The 17,879-nt window shown below is 44.5% G+C and overlaps 1 protein-coding gene across 1 annotated transcript in view; it reads right to left on the bottom strand.

The window, feature by feature from the left end:
- Window positions 1–202: 202 nt before the first annotated feature.
- Window positions 203–17,879, bottom strand: part of LOC142250075 (uncharacterized) — a 127,878-nt gene continuing 110,201 nt past the window's right edge. Inside the window, exons 10-12 of the mRNA XM_075322134.1 lie at window positions 10,974–11,048; window positions 2,989–3,024; window positions 203–583 (exon numbers count right to left, since the gene is read on the bottom strand). Of these exons, the coding sequence (XP_075178249.1) occupies window positions 203–583; window positions 2,989–3,024; window positions 10,974–11,048 (492 nt within the window). The remainder of the gene's footprint in view (window positions 584–2,988; window positions 3,025–10,973; window positions 11,049–17,879) is intronic.

Below are 17,879 nucleotides of genomic sequence, written 5' to 3'. Positions count from 1 at the left end.
TACAACGCATCAGTCACATGCGTCAAGCAACGCATGTGACTGATGCAAAACAACGTAAATGTGAACCTAGCCTAAGGGGTTAATAACCTTATTGATAGCAGCAGATGTTGTAATTGCAGGAATTTCAACAGGCGCTCATATTCAATACTGAATAAATTGAGACGTTTTGATGATTTTACACCCATATTTTCATAGTATATAATTAAAATGTCTCTAAATCTTGCGATTTTTGTAATTCCACTACTTTTCCTTCTAGCTGCTGCAACTTAATGGAAATGTATATTTGTTTAATAGAAAGATGTGTTTCACTTTGATTTTTAATATTTTTTGTTGTGAAACACATTTTACACAATTTACCAGATTTTTTTTTGCTAGGATTAGATTTAACTGGAACACATTTTGGCTTCCGAGGAAGAAGGCCCCCTAGAATGTCTACACCAATACTGCCGTGTCCAGAGCCTCCACCAAGAAGGGAATCTAGAATGCCTCCAGGAAGAATGAAGCCTTCAGCGCCTCCACCAAGAATGCTGGCTACAATGCTTCCATCAACACTGTCGCCTCCTGCTCCACTGAGAATATTGATCTAAATACAAATCAGACACACCCGAAACATGGAGTAAATATTTCAGGAAAGTAATGCAGAGACAATTGTAAGATACATAGTAGCAATTTAACACAAAAATCAAGTTTCCTTGAATTTCAAACAATTAATTTTTCTGCAGAAGCTTTTCAAGACAGAGTAGCAAAGTTCTGACAACTTCTACATTACCTCTAATTTATAGCACTAATGAGCCATTCAGGGACAGATTACATATTAGGGAATTGCATTTACAGCAACTCCATAATATTTACCTATTACAAAGATTACTTCCTATTTGTATAATTTTGGTTTATAGGGAAAAACAAATTGTATAATATGCTCCACAACACAGTTCTCTTCAAATAATAGGCAATTAATAATGTGATCCCAGAAAACCCGCATGATATACAACGGCCCAAATTCATCAATGTATTTTTGACAGAAATTAGGCGTGACAAATTAAGTAAAATATTTGCGCAACTCGAGTTTGCTCATAAATGTGGCAACTTATGGTGTTTTCACACAAGTTTTGCCCAGTTCCACCAAAATGGACAGTTATAGGGTGGGATGGGGACATAACACCACAGCAGGGTGGGACGGGGACATAACACCACAGCTTGTCTACTTCATGATGAGCTGTGGTGCTCCTTAAACCAGAAATCTTACTCCAATCCTTGACTGGAGTAAGATTTGGGGTGAACGGCATGGAGGTACTCACCACTTCTCAGACAAGACCTATTTATTAAGAGGATTACAACTCTTAATGAATCAGGAGCACCAGACTCCACCATGCCCCTCATCAAGACTGGCGGTGTTTATTGGACTATGTCAGAAAGTGAATGGAGACACATAACTGATAATTTGTAGTGGTCAATAAAGTCACAGATTTCTAGGAGGAATAACAGAAGAATGGCAAAATGGAGAGCTCTGAGAAAAAGTCTCCAGAATTGCTATACCGTAATTTTCGGATTACGAGACGCAATTATCCTCCCAAAAATTTTGGGAGGAAAATGAAATATGAGGGGTGCGTCTTATAATCCGAATGTAGTTTACCAGGGGAGGTGGAGAGAGGTCACAGGAGATGCTGAGGGCTGTGCTGTAGGCTGTGAGGCAGGGGCTGCCATTTTGAAAATGTCGGCCATGCGCGGCTTCAAATAATGTCACCCGGAGTCGGCGCATGCACAGATGGAGCTCTCGGCTCAAGACCTCATCTGTGCATTCACCGCTTCCGGCCCATTGATCCCTCTGCAGCGGATTTAAAGAAACTGGCGCCTGGAGGTGGCGCATGCGCATATGAGATCTCTGCTTGTCATTGAGCCGAGAGCTCCATCACCGCACGCGCCAACTCTGTACACCATTTCTTTGAAACCCGCACCGCCGACAGTTTATGGATGCTCCTGCCACCTCACAGTGCCCGCAGTGAGCATCTGGGACACCTGCTGCACCGCCCGCAGCTTCACCCTACTCCAGCACCGCCCCTGACTCTTGTGACTCTGCTCAACCACTGCTACAGCCTTCCCTCCAGTAAGACAACACCAGATTAGAAGACAGACCCCATATTTTTTTTTTCTTCTTTAAATTTGGGTGCGCCTTATAATCCAGTGTGTCTTATATAACGAAAAATACGGTATTATGCAGAGCACAGGTAATACGAAAAGCAGACGAGTCCAGACAGCTGACATTATATGCAACACAATACAACAGTAATCGTTCTTTAGCCTCTTTTATTTTGTACAATCCTAATCTCTATATTTTCTTATTTATAGTGATGGTAATGCGGGCGTCACACGAGACGATCTATCGTGTGATATGTCGTCGGGGTCACGGTTTTCGTGACGCACATCCGGCATCGTTTGCGACGTCGTTTCGTGTGACACCTACGAGCGTCTCAGAATGATTGCATATCGGTAACAAATAGTGTATCATTTACACGTCGTTTATTTTTAAAAAATCATTTATTTTTCTTTGCGCCGGTTGTTCATTGTACCCGGGGCAGCACACATCATTCTGTGTGACACCCCGGGAACGATAAACTGCGGCCGCCGGCAATGCTGAAGGAAGAAGATGGGCGGGATGTTTACGTCCCGCTCATCTCCGCCCCTCCGCTTCTATTGGCCGGCGGCTGTCTGACGTCGCTGTGACGCCGAACATCCCTCCCCCTTCAGGAAGAGGATGTTCGCCACCCACAGCGACGTCGCTCAGCAGGTAAGTACGTGTGACGGGGGTTTAATGACTTTGTGCGACACGGGCAGCGATTTGCCCGTGACGCACAAACGACGGGGGCGGGTACGATCGCTCGTGCGATCGCACGATAGATCGTATCGTGTGACGCCCGCATAAGAAAGGGGAAACAAATATTAAAGAAATTAGCTTTGAAATGGTGACAAATTGTATAAAATAACACTTACCAAAGGGCATAGTACTCCTTTGTCCTTTAGATTACCCTGTAGTAAAATAACATTGTTACATTGTATGGTACTCGGTATAGTTTAATATTCTACCCATTTCTAGGTAAATTATTAGTTTTATTATGCTTTAATCTGTGCACCATAACGAAAATGTAAAATCTAATTATTCAGCTAAATACTTTTGAACAAGTTATACATTAAAGTATCTCATCTGCTTGTGGAAAATATACAAATGCATCCTGCTTGCTTCTGCGCCTTTTCCTACCACACTTTTTCCTTCCACTCAACTTTCCATTAATATGCTTGGATACAGCACTCTGTGAACAGCCAGCTTCTTTAGCAATGACCTTTTGTGACTTACCCTCCTTGTGGAGTGTATCAATGACTGCCTTCTGGACATTTGTCAAGCTAGCAGTCTTCCCCATGATTGTATAGCTTACTGAACCAGACTAAGGGACCATTTTAAATGCTTAGGAAGCCTTTGCAGGTGTTTTGTGGTATTTATTGTAATTTTCTGAGATAATGACTTTTGTGTTTTCATTGGCTGTAAGCCATAATTATCAATATTAACAGAAATAAACACTTGAAATAGATCACTCTGTGTGTAATAACTCTATATAATGTATATGAATACTACTGTGCTCACTAGATGGGAGTGGGGTTCAGGAAAAGTGGTTATACCTGAGTAGAGATATGTGGCTGTAGAGATAAATGAAACACCTGAGAATTAATAATGATAAAAAAATCAATATGTATTTTATTACGTATTACATTTGAATAAAAATGTATCAGGGTGATACACTGAGTGGAGCTTAGAGGATTCACTTCAGTTCTGTGTGTACCAACTGCTCAGTGTCACTCTTTTATCCCTTTTTAGTGATGTCCCCAATTTGTATGTAAAAATTCTTTTAAATATAAAGTCACGCTCCCGGGGTCACGGTGCCACTTATCTCGGCGCCGCTCCTTACTCACCAACCCGGTCCCTGTGCGCTCTTTGACCACGACTGATGCTCCCGCTCTCCTCAGCCTCCTCCGTGCTCCCTGCTCCTCGTGCCCGCCGTCTCGCTGGAGCCCCGGACTCTGCCTCCAGCTCTCCTGCGTCTCCTCCTGCACTGATATCCGGCTCCTGGGCCTCGCACATGCACACTAAGGCGCAGGCGCGCTCCCTCACCTTCTCTTAAAGGGCCAGCGTCTCTGAAACAGGATATGGCTGATAACAGGTACAGGGTATATAAAACTTCCTTCTCCATGTGGGCGGTGCCTGTTCAACGTGTACTAGTAGCCTCATCTCTTGTGCTAGGTGTTCCGGTCCCTCTGTGTCACGTACCCAGGTTAAACCTGACTCTACCCACAAATCCCGACTGCCAACCTGTGTGTGTCCAGCCCACCGGTCTTCCAGGAGATTCATCGGTGACGATCTGCTGTGGATTCCATCACCTTCCGTCAGCCTGTACCCGTAGCCGGTTTTGGACTCCAGCCGGTATCATCTGTCTGCACCCTCGCTGATCCTGAACTCCGTCTGTGACCACCAGTCAGCACCTGTACCCGGTTCCGCTCATCCGTCCCGATTTCCTTCAGGCTACTTCTACCCTTGGACCAGCCTCCCTATCCTGGAGATCCACGGACATCTTAAGGATGCTAACCTGTGTCACTGTTGTGTCTCGGCTGCTGTGCATCTAGGCCCTCTGTGGTGGCCGCCAGACAGCCCCTGTATAGGGGTCCGTTCCTGGTAGTCTCTCTGGGAGAGTCCAGTGCACGGTCCCGTGGATCCTCCTTTGCACCGAACATTACAATATATATATATATATATATATATATATATATATATAAAAATACATATTTTTTTTTAGTTTTAAATACCAGCCCCTGGAATACTCATCTATTATCCCCTTCTGAAAGGACACATCTAGGAGGAATAACAAATCAGGTATCCATACCTATTACTAGTAGAATCATTCTATTAGTTTTAGTGACAGTATATAACTTTTAACCATCACTATTCCAGGGTCTTTTTACATTCTATCTACGCAAGCCACAAACTTAAAGCCCTCCTATATTTGGCATAAGGTACCTACAGTTAGGTTGCCTTTATTTTATAGAGATTCTATATATTGTATCCTCTAACCTAAATTAGATTATTTTAATGTACATTATCTTTTTATTTCAGGTACTCTTTTTAGGTGTGCTTTTTCTGTAACTACACCTTTCTACTTACCTTTTCAATAGTTACGCCTCCTCCAACAAAACCGCTACCTTCAAGTAAACTCCATTTCCATGCAGACCCTGTACATCTGTTAGCACAGGTACAGGTATACTCACTCTTGTTTATTTATTTTTTCAATTTTGACAGGTCTTAGGCTATGTGCACACGTTGCTTTTTTTCCAGCGCGGAAAAAAACGCACCCTCTGGCAGAGGGGAGAATTGTAAACAATGCTTTTTGAGAAAAACGCATAGAAAACGCATGCGTTTTTCATGCGTTTTTCATGCGGTTTTCATGCGTTTTTCATGCGTTTTTTTAGGTGTGTTTTTTAAGACTTGTCAGTGTTAATAAAGTTGGTTGAACACAGACCTTTGGAAAAAAAACCCTGTGATGTCATTTCCTTCTTCTCCACATTCTGTTTGGCAGATCACGCACATGCGGGTACGCCGCACGGAGACACGTGCAGTGAAAAATCACTGACGTGTGAGCAGACCCATTCATTATAATGGGTCTGCGTATGTCAGTGATTCTGGTACGTTTAAAAAAAAGCACAAATGTACCAGAATCACTGACGTGTTAAAGAGGCCTAAGGCTATGTGGCCATGATCCAGCGACACGGCGTCTAGTACACAGTGTCAGCCTTCCTGCAGCTGCCCATGCCCACGATTTGGGTTCAGGCTGCTGTGGAGCTCTATGCTACCTGCAGAGAACACTCTCGTCTCCGCAGCATAAATTGACATGCTGAGGCTCGGGAAGCCACGCCACCGGTCAGTTTATGCTGCGGAGAAAAGAAGCACAGTGGGCATGGGATCTCCAAAAATCCTTCCACTGTGCTTCTACTGCACAACGCAGCGTTATGGACGCAGGGAAAACACTCAGCGCCCATAATGCTGCAAACCCTGATTGTGGGCACACAGCCTAAAAAGCGTCAATGGATTTTATGGATGTCAAATATATATAACGTCGCCTGCATATTCTAAGCTGGCACCTTTAGTACCTTTCATGTGGCACTAAAGGGTGCCTAGCTTAGTATTTATCCAAAAAAAAACAACAAAAAACAATGAAAAAAATGGCGTGGGGTCCCCCCTATTTTTGATAGCCAGTCAGGGTAAAGCAGACAGCTGTAGCCTGCAAACCACAGCTGGCAGCTTCATCTTGGCTGGTGATCAATTTGGAGGGCTCCCCAGGCTTTTTTTTTTTATTTATAAATAAAGAATTAAAAAAAAAATAACGTGGGGTCCCCCCAAATTAGATCACCAGCCAAGGTGAAGCTGACAGCTGGGGTCTGGTATTCTCAGGGGGGGAAGAGCCATGGTTATTGGACTCTTCCCAGCCTAAAAATAGCAGGCCGCAGCCGCCCCAGAAGTGGCGCATCCATTAGATGCGCCAATCCTGGCGCTTCGCCCCAACTCATCCCGCGCCCTGGTGCGTTGGCAAACGGGGTAATAAATGGGGTTTATACCAGATGTGTAATGTCACCTGGCATCAAGCCCAGCAATTAGTGATGTCACGGCGTCTATCAGATACCAGACATAACTAATTGACAGTAAACAAAAGCAAAAGAAAATGACAAAAAAATTTTTATTAGAAAAAACACTCCCCAAATCATTCCCTTGTTCTCCAATTTAATCAAAAAATTTGAAAAAAATGGGTCCGCAGAAATCTATTTGGACGTCCCACGTCGCCTCTGGACCTTCTAGAATATGGGGGCACGCTCAGGGAACGTATCCCCCATTTTCTAGGAGGACAGACCCTCCATTTGAGGAGAGTGGGTGCCAAAAATTTGCACCCACTCTCCCCAGGTCACAGCTGCAGAGTGCCGAGCAGCCAGCACAGCTCACACTGAACACAGTGCTGGCTGTCAGCTGCTCTGCACATGTGACCGGCCAGCGTGCACTGTGAAGGAGGAGGGGACCGCGGGGGATCAGCGCTGCGACCGGACAGGTAAGGGGGAATACCGGGGGAATAGGGGGTGACCGGGCAGGGCCTGGGGGGCATTTTTCTGTCGCATGTCTCAAGGCACATGCGACAGAAATCATAGGAGCAGGGCGGCCGGTGCGCTACTGTGCGCGCGGCCATGTTGGATTTTCGGGAGGGGGGTCGGGGTCGGGGCGGGCACTTTGGGCTTTCCAGGACTTTGCCAGGAAGTGAGGTCAACAGGAAACCTCTTGACCTCACTTCCAGGTAAATGCCTGCGTTCTGTGTGCTGACAAAGCCCGCGGACCGCAACAAAAAAGCAGCTCACTGCGGTGTAGCTGCGTTCTGACCCCACATCATTGATTTAATGGGAGAGAGAACGCAGCCACAACGCACAAAAGAAGTGACATGCTGCTTTTCTTTCCGCACCGATTTTTGGCATCCAAAACGCTGCGTTTAGAAAAGCAGCGTGTGCACTGATTTTTCGGCTTTCTCATACACTTTGCTGGGAAAGCTGAACGCATGCAATTTGCCACTGAAACGCTGCGGTTCTAAACGCAGCGTTTCCGCGGTAAAAAACGCAACGTGTGCACACAGCCTTATGCCTTTCAAGCCGGTTTTCTATTACCTATCCGAATACCCGACTCAGTGTATCACTCTGAGACATTTTTATTAAAATTTCATATTTAATAAAATACATATTTACAGTACAGACCAAACGTTTGGACACACCTTCTCATTCAAAAAGTTTTCTTTATTTTCATGACTCTGAAAATTGTAGATTCACATTGACGGCATCAAAACTATGAATTAACTCATGTGGAATGAAATACTTAACAAAAAAGTTTGAAACAACTGAAAATATGTCTTATATTCTAGGTTCTTCAAAGTAGCCACCTTTTGCTTTGATTACTGCTTTGCACACTCTTGGCATTCCCTTTATGATCTTCAAGAGGTAGTCACCGGAAATGGTTTTCACTTCACAGGTGTGCCCTGTCAGGTTTAATAAGTGGGAATTCTTGCCTTATAAATGGAATTGGGACCATCAGTTGTGTTGTGCAGAAGTCTGGTGGATACACAGCTGATAGTCCTACTGAATACACTGTTAGAATTTGTATTATAGCATGAAAAAAGCAGCTAAGTAAAGAAAAACGAGAGGCCATCATTACTTTAAGAAATGAAGGTCAGTCAGTCCGAAAAATTGGAAACTTTGAAAGTGTTCCCAAGTGCAGTGGCAAAAACCATCAAACGTTACAAAGAAACTGGTTCACATGAGGACCGCCCCAGGAAAGGAAGACCAAGAGTCACCTCTGCTGTGGAGGATAAGTTTATCCGAGTCACCAGCCTCAGAAATCGCAGGTTAACAGCAGCTCAGATTAGAGACCAGGTCAATGCCACACAAAGTTCTAGCAGCAGACACTTCTCTAGAACAACTGTTAAGAGGAGACTTTGTGCAGCAGGCCTTCATGGTAAAATAGCTGCTAGGAAACCACTGCTAAGGACAGGCAACAAGCAGAGGAGACTTGTTTGAGCTAAAGAACACAATAAATGGACATTAGACCAGTGGAAATCTGTGCTTTGGTCTGATGAGTCCAAATTTGAGATCTTTGGATCCAACCACCGTGTCTTTGTGCGATGCAGAAAAGGTGAACGGTTGGACTCTACATGGCTGGTTTCCACCGTGAAGCATGGAGGAGGAAGTGTGATGGTGTGGGGGTGCTTTGCTGGTGACACTGTTGGGGATTTATTCAAAATTGAAGGCATACTGAACCAGCATGGCTACCACAGCATCTTGCAGCGGCATGCTATTCCATCTGGTTTGCGTTTTGTTAGACCATCATTTATTTTTCAACAGGACAATGACCCCAAACACACCTCCAGGCTGTGTAAGGGCTATTTGACTAAGAAGGAGAGTGATGGGGTGCTACGCCAGATGACCTGGCCTCCACAGTCACCAGACCTGAACCCAATCGAGATAGTTTGGGGTGAGCTGGACCACAGAGTAAAGGCAAAAGGGCCAACAAGTGCTAAGCATCTCTGGGAACTCCTTCAAGACTGTTGGAAAACCATTTCCGGTGACTACCTCTTGAAGCTCATCAAGAGAATGCCAATAGTGTGCAAAGCAGTAATCAAAGCAAAAGGTGGCTACTTTGAAGAACCTAGAATATAAGACATATTTTCAGTTGTTTCACACTTTTTTGTTAAGTATTTCATTCCACATGTGTTAATTCATAGTTTTGATACCTTCAATGTGAATCTACAATTTTCAGAGTCATGAAAATAAAGAAAACTCTTTGAATGAGAAGATGTGTCCAAACTTTTGGTCTGTACTGTATATTTTTATCATTATTAATTCTCAGGCGTTTCATTTATCTCTACATCCACACATCTCTACTCAGGTATAACCACTTTTCCTGAACCCCACTGCCATCTTGTGAGCGCAGTGGTCTTCATATAGTATTGCTATTAACCCTGATAGGTTTACGCCGACCCTGCCAACTACCTGCAGCTCCTTGTAGATCCAGCACTCCGACAACCAACCCCCCCCCCATTCTTGAGCAATAGTGTCCATCTTTTAAATATCTACAGTGCCTTGCGAAAGTATTTGGCTCCCTTGATTTGTTCAACCTTTTCCCACATTTCAGGCTTCAAACATAAAGATAAAAAAAAAATAATTTTATGGTGAATAATCAGCAACAAGTGGGACACAATTGTGAAGTTGAACAAAATGTATTGCTTATTTTAAACTTTTGTAAAAAATAAAAAATTGAAAAGTGGGGCGTGCAGTATTATTCGTCCTTTTTACTTTCAGAGCAGCAAACTCACTCCAGGAGTTTATTGAGGATCTCTGAATGATCCAATGTTGTCCTAAATGACTGATGATGATAAATATAATCCACCTGTGTGTAATCAAGTCTCCGTATAAATGCACCTGCTCTGTGATCGTCTCAGTGTTCTGTTTAAAGCATAGAGAGAATCATGAAGACCAAGGAACACAACAGGCAGGTCTGTGATACTGTTGTGGAGACGTTTAAAGCTGGATTTGGTTACAAAAAGATTTCCAAAACATTGAACATCCCAAGAAGCACTGTGCAAGCGATCATATTGAAATGGAAGGAGTACTGACCAGTTATGGGATAGCGTCTTTCTTTATTTACACAAGAGTCCCATTCCTGGAGCTATTTCTGCTCTCGGTCATGTATTTTACAAATTCTTGCTAAATTGTATATTGTTGCAAAGTGCTTTTCTGATTTATGATATGTGCACATGTTGAGTTTTTGCAGCCATAACAACCTGAGTGTGGGAAGAAAAAATGCTGCGGAATATATGCGCCTTTTTACGCGTTTTTTATACATTATTATATGAGGCTTTTTTTTCTATTCGTTTGAATGGGTGAAAAATTCTGCATTAACACTGAAGAAATATACATGCTGCAGATATAGAAATAATGCTTTCATGATTCAAATCTGCAAGGAATTTTTTGATGCTCGGAGAAAAAAAGGCTGCAAAAACACAGAATATGAACAAATCTTTACAATTCTGGAGTAATCATTTACTTTATCCTGTACCTATCTGTTTCATCTACCTACCCGGCCTATATAAACTGTCTAGTCAGTCATTTCAGATGCCTCCATCTGATGCATACTACCCAGTGCCACTCAAGCCAGATTATCTAATGGTCCCTCTTCCTCCATAGCCTCTTCCCACCTCTCCGGTGACTCCAGAAATCATGGAACATAGAACCTTCTATCTCTTGTCACATAATAACCCAAATCTCTTGCATATTATAAGACAACACGTTAATTACCAATATGAGTAAATACAGAGATATCAATTATATAGAAAAGTAATTTAAGAAATACTTACAGCTAGAGATGTACCGGTAACAGTGCACTGCATTAGAGGAGTAAGAAGATCGCGTAATTTCTTAAACAATTCTTCCTGTAAAATATGTCATGTTAGTTGCACAATTTGCACCTGTCGTCTACATCTTCCTAACAAACATTTAAAAGATTGGAAAAATGCAGGTGGTAACAGCACAGCAGCTATAGGTGCAAAACAGTAAGGTATATTAACCTTTTTGCTATATTACAGATACGGTATGTCAGGAGGAATCGTAAGGAGTGGGCTGGGAAATGGCCTTTAGTAGGTTATCTGTCTATAATAATTAATTTCCCGGATATAGAGTTGAGTACCTAACTATTCGTACTCTCTATACTCATAACGAGTACTGTCTACTACTCCCCTATTCATTCCGAATAGCATGTGCAATGCAAGTCAATGGGGGAAACTCGCAATATAACGAGTAACCCGAATGCCGTACTATTCGTGAGAATAGCGAATAGTGCAGCATTCGGGTTACTCGTTACATTGCGTGTTTTCTCCATTGACTTGCATTGCACATGCTATTCAGAATGAATATGCGAGTATTAGACAGTACTTGTTATGAGTATCGCAAGTACTCATCGCTAGCCGGGAATAATAAATGTGACACCCCTGGACTACTCAGGGCGTCACAGGGTACTGCACTTGCTGCTCTTTGGTGTAGAACTCAACCCCCCATGGTTCTGGGTTCCCAACCTATAGTGCTGCCTCCATCCATATCCAAATCCCAACCACACCTCACACCACATCCTGTCAGACACACCAGTGGGCTGCTTAGCTGGAATAGGGCCGCCCACCAAGGGGACAGGCAGACTGGTGGGAGGGAAGTAGAGGAAGAACAGTGGTAGCTCTCGAGTAGTGAGGAGCTTGTTGTCAGAATCTGCTTTGCGGCCGCAGCATCACTGACACTGCCTGAGTGAGTACATAGTCCTCCCCCTGCTTCCAATCAGTCCTGCGCTCCCCTACACCAGCGTTCCACCATCCAGAGTCCTGGGGCCTCCCCTACCCGTGGAGGGAACGTCATCTGGCTGCCCCGCTCCATCTCCCCCAGGTACTCCCATCGGCTGCAGCAGTACTCCCCTTACCGCGAACCACGGGTGGCGTCACGAACTCTCTCTCCCCTGTAAATAGCCCTCTTTTCATTTGAGAGTGGCCACGAGCCTCCAGGTCCAGAGACCCTCGAGCCACAGCAGCAGACCCCGGATCCGAGCGGTTCGACCACTGCAGGGGCGGGAATAATACTCTGGAATCTGAAGAGTTAGTTTGGACACACCTTCTCATCTCTAGAACAACTGTTAAGAGGAGACTTTGTGCAGCAGGCCTTCATGGTAAAATAGCTGCTAGGAAACCACTGCTAAGGACAGGCAACAAGCAGAAGAGACTTGTTTGGGCTAAAGAACACAAGGAATGGACATTAGACCAGTGGAAATCTGTGCTTTGGTCTGATGAGTCCAAATTTGAGATCTTTGGATCCAACCACCGCGTCTTTGTAGAAAAGGTGAACGGATGGACTTTACATGGCTGGTTCCCACCGTGAAGCATGGAGGAGGAGGTGTGATGGTGTGGGGGTGCTTTGCTGGTGACACTGTTGGGGATTTATTCAAAATTGAAGGCATACAGAACCAGCATGGCTACCACAGCATCTTGCAGCGGCATGCTATTCCATCCGGTATGCGTTTAGTTGGACCATGATTTATTTTTCAACAGGACAATGACCCCAAACACACCTCCAGGCTGTGTAAGGGCTATTTGACTAAGAAGGAGAGTGATGGGGTGCTATGCCAGATGACCTGGTCTCCACAGTCACCAGACCTGAACCCAATCGAGATGGTTTGGGGGTGAGCTGGACTGCAGAGTTAAGGCAAAAGGGCCAACAAGTGCTATGCATCTCTGGGAACTTCTTCAAGACTGTTGGAAAACGATTTTCGGTGACTACCACTTGAAGCTCATCAAGAGAATGCCAAGAGTGTGCAAAGCAGTAATCAAAGCAAAAGATGGCTACTTTGAAGAACCTAGAATATAAGACATATTTTCAGTTGTTTCACACTTTTTTAAGTATTTCATTCCACATGTTTTAATTTATAGTTTTGATGCCTTCAATGTGAATCTACAATTTTTAGAGTCATGAAAATAAAGAAAACTCTTTGAATGAGAAGGTATATCCAAACGTTTAGTCTGTACTGTATATATAATATATACATATATATATATATACATATATATATATATATATATATATATATATATATATATATATATATGTTTCTCTATATGTTTTTATATAACCACTATATACCTACATATAAGGAAAAGTATGCTTACTCAAGTGTTGTGAATACTGTCTGGTAGAGCTCCGCTCTTGGACTACCTTGGATTCTGTTCCTCAGTTCTACACACCTGGTTGGCAGCTCAAACCTTGATTTTGGATATAGGCGTTGTAACGCCTGCCTGGATCCACAGACTCAGACGGGCTGTAATGGACAGGCTAGAGGGAAGCCACACACCAAGCAGGACCCCCAGAACACTGAAACCCTTTAACCCCTATACAGGGATTTGGAATTACACAGGGCCCTGGAGATCACTACCTGTGGAAGGCTGCCGTCCGTTGAGAGTAGTCAGGCAGGGTCAAACCAGGAATAGTAGAACAGGGACAGAATCGGCAGGCAAGGACGTAATCAGAAAACGTAGCAGAGGTCAAATCCGGATCGGGCAGTGAGGTACAAAAACAGCAGGTAGGAGGGTAGTCAGAAAACACGCAGAAGTCAGCACACAAGAATCACTAAACAGAATAGGGCGAACCAGGAGCCAGGAAATCAGAACTATCTCTGGCAGAGGTCAGCAGTCATGAGAGGAATTAATAACGGTGTGGTGTCATCCCATTGGCTGTAGCTGAATGATGGCAACTTCAGCTGGAAGACACACACCACCTATAATCAGCCAGTGGTACTGCAAATCCCAAGATAAACCAGCCCAGTGGATGATCGGAGCCTGCGCCCACCGGTGCCGCTGGCATCAAATCCTCTCCCATCACCAGCACCATCCACTGCAGGATCATGGTGTCGCCTGGCGATCGGAGTAGAAGTGGCTGGAGTGGACTACGATGGTGACGTAACAGGCTTGTGCTAACTGTTTGTCTTTGCCAGTTGTATGAAATTCCTGAGACTATAGGAATCTGTCTCTTCTCCTCCTGGCTTCCCCGCTATCAAGCTAAGCTAAGTTCTTGGTTTTGCTTCAGACTTTTGTGTGTTATTTGCTTATTGCTTCTGTGAATTATCTCTAAAGGTTTTTTGTACTGTATCCTGTTTTGTTTGTGCCTTCAGATTAGGAAGATTTATCTTCCTAGTCAGTCTATGCTATTTATCTTAGCGAGGGTTAAGGCCCCGTCACACTAAGCAACATCGCTAGCAATATCGCTGCTAACGAACAACTTTTGTGACGTTGCTAGCGATGTTGCTGTGTGTGACATCCAGCAACAACCTGGCCCCTGCTGTGAGGTCGTTGGTTGTTGCTGAATGTCCTGGGCCATTTTTTAGTTGTTGCTCTCCCGCTGTGAAGCACAGATCACTGTGTGTGACAGCGAGACAGCAACAACTAAATGTGCAGGCAGCAGGAGCCGGCTTCTGCGGAGGCTGGTAACCAATGTAAACATCGGGTAACCAAGAAGCCCTGTCCTTGGTTACCCGATATTTACCGTTGTTACCAGCCTCCTCCGCTCTCACTGTCAGTGCCGGCTCCTGCTCTGTGCACATGTAGCTGCAGCACACATCGGGTTAATTAACCCGATGTGTGCTGTAACTAGGAGAGCAAGGAGCCAGCGCTAAGCATTGTGCGCTGCTCCCTGCTCTGTGCACATGTAGCTGCAGCACACATCGGGTTAATTAACCCGATGTGTGCTGTAACTAGGAGAGCAAGGAGCCAGCGCTAAGCATTGTGCGCTGCTCCCTGCTCTGTGCACATGTAGCTGCAGCACACATCGGGTTAATTAACCCGATGTGTGCTGTAACTAGGAGAGCAAGGAGCCAGCGCTAAGCATTGTGCGCTGCTCCCTGCTCTGTGCACATGTAGCTGCAGCACACATCGGGTTAATTAACCCGATGTGTGCTGTAACTAGGAGAGCAGGGAGCCAGCGCTCAGTGTGCGCTGCTCCCTGCTCTCTGCACGTGTAGCTCCGTGCGGTGGTAACCAAGGTAAATATCGGGTTGGTTACCCGATATTTACCTTAGTTACCAAGCGCAGCATCTTCCACGCGGCGCTGGGGGCTGGTCACTGGTTGCTGGTGAGCTCACCAGCAACTCGTGTAGCGACGCTCCAGCGATCCCTGCCAGGTCAGGTTGCTGGTGGGATCGCTGGAGCGTCACAGTGTGACATCTCACCAGCAACCTCCTAGCAACTTACCAGCGATCCCTATCGTTGTTGGGATCGCTGGTAAGTTGCTTAGTGTGACTGGACTATTAGTCGGCAGGGTAATTGTTAGGTTTTTTTCCTACAGTTTCACCAAAGTTTTGTACGGATTGTGAATGTGCGAGTATAAGATTACTCTTCCTTTTTGCACATTCCGTGTAGGAAGTTTGATAGGGTTTTTATGCCGACCGCAAGAGTTCCGTATCCTGTCTTTCGTATTTAGTATAGTGTGGCCTCTCTTTGCTCCATCTTGCTCTTTCTGTGTATGTCTTTTCATCTTTGCTGACAGTCTGTACATGTGGGAGGCTGCCTATTCTCTTTGGGGGAAATCTGCTCTGAGGCAAGATAGTTTCTTTCCACTTTCTGACTTGTAGGTTATGTAGTCCTCTGGCTGAGTTTGAGGCATCTAGGTTGTTAGGCATGCTGCCCAGCTACTTCTAGTGTGGTGTTAAGTTCAGGGCTTGCGGTCGGCACTTTATTACCTACGACTCTGGTGAATTATGTTCATGGTAGTCACTTAAGGGGTGGTGCACCCATATTTTTTATTGTCTAGTTCAATATTATATTGAGAAACAATGTTTCTCTCAAATACCTTATGTTGGCAATAGTGCCTGTGAGAGGCGCTATTGCAGACCACTGTTCCCGCTCCAGTTACGTCTCCGTCAAGTGCTGCCTCGTCACATCCGTGCAGCCGGCTGTATTCTTCCTCACTCACTGAGCTGTGAGCGGTGTTTCACTGCTGTCACAGCCCATCTGCTCCCTGCTCTCCCTCCTTCCCCTCCCTTCTCCCTCACAGCACAGCACAGCGCGTCGTGTCTCTTGCTTGCAGCGAAGAATACAGCCGGCTGCACGGATGTGACGTGTGCAGCACTTGACGGAGACGTCACTAGAGCGGGAACAGCGGTCTGCAATAGAGCCTCTCACAGGCACTATTGCCAACACAAGGTACTTGAGAGAAACATTGTTTCTCAATATAATATCGATCTGGACAATAAAAAATATGGGTGAACCATCCTTTTAACATCGGCTCATAACACTCAAGGTCACCAGCTGGACTGATACAAAGCAACGGAATGGAGATGTGATAAGAAAGACTGGCTATCTGCGCAAGTGCAAGAAACATTGCAAGAAATGGATTCAGAACATAGGAGGCATCGCAGAGGAAATTCCAAAATAGATAGATGTCACATACTTTTTACATATTTTTTAATATAAACAATGACATATACTTAGGAATTTTACTAAAAGATTAACCCTTAATTTTTCTATAAAAGGCTGGTAAAATTAAAAGCATGTCACTCTTGTGCAACTACCCTCACTGTGAGAGGGTTTAAACCAGATATTTGTTCGGTCTAAATTCCTTTTCCGGCACTTAGTAACTATTAATCAGCGATTTTAGCAGACATTCACTGTAAAGAAGGTTATTTCCGAAACAATGGAATTTCTCTTTGATAGTTGGTGCCAGTGACTCGGATCGCTCCAGGAAGGAACGGAGATTTAGGAGACAGACACCGGACGTACTTGTGGTGACTGTGGGTTGCCCAACTCGGAACCTGATCAATTCCAACGGACTGCGGTAAGAGTTTTGATTTATAATCATTCTCTTATCTGTGTCCTTGGACAGCTTTCATTAGGCTGGCGAAGTCTGGCCGGTCCTGTGAGTCTATCTCTACAACTGGATTCCCTTCCTCCTGGGCGACCTTAAAGAATCCGAAAAGGTTGTAAGTGTCTGTCTGCTGAAATAGTTCTCAGGGATATGTCTAGCTAGTTGTGTTTTCTGACACCGGTTTTTGTTTTTTTGTTTTTTGGGGGTTTTTTTTCTGTGTGAATTTTATTGTCTAGATCAGGTACACTTGATTGGTAGTAGTGGCAGACTTAAATGTCATAAGGCCCATTCAAGGTATACGCCCTTGCTATAGACGTCAGGCTAGCTGTCTTCCGTAGTATTGGGAAAAGACCTATCAAGGTCCTGGTTGGGTGTCCCCCTGAGTGGACACAGGTGCCCCCCTGAGTGGGCACGGGGTTAGGTTTACGTGTGTCCCCCTGAGTGGACACAGGTGTCCCCGTGAGTGGACATGGGTGCCTCCCGAGTGGGCACAGTGTTAGGTTTCTGTTTCAGAATTCACAACTAGTTGGAAAATTCCCCAACAAATGGACGCCTTTAAATCCATTTTTACGTCCAATGGTGGCTTAAACCCCGGACACATGAAAGCAAAAGTGACAAAATGAAAAGTTGATGCTAATTTGCAATATGCCGGAATGTGGTAGATTACAATATGAATAATGGAATAAGGCATTGAAAAAACAGAAGGGAACTTTGGAAAATGCAGGATTACTTGAGACAGCCCAAGCTTGGTATAGAGTAGCCTGCACAATTGTAAAAGAATGTTATATGTGAAGAAGGAAGTACGTGATAAGAAAGACAATGCATTGTGTTATGCTTACTACACGTTTTTGTCACAACCATCACCTTATAATGGCGTCGCT

This window comes from Anomaloglossus baeobatrachus, chromosome 8 (genome assembly GCF_048569485.1).
Source record: "Anomaloglossus baeobatrachus isolate aAnoBae1 chromosome 8, aAnoBae1.hap1, whole genome shotgun sequence".
Lineage (NCBI taxonomy): Eukaryota > Metazoa > Chordata > Amphibia > Anura > Aromobatidae > Anomaloglossus > Anomaloglossus baeobatrachus.
Note: the sequence above shows the minus strand (reverse complement) of the source record. Positions and strands in the feature narration are given on the sequence as shown.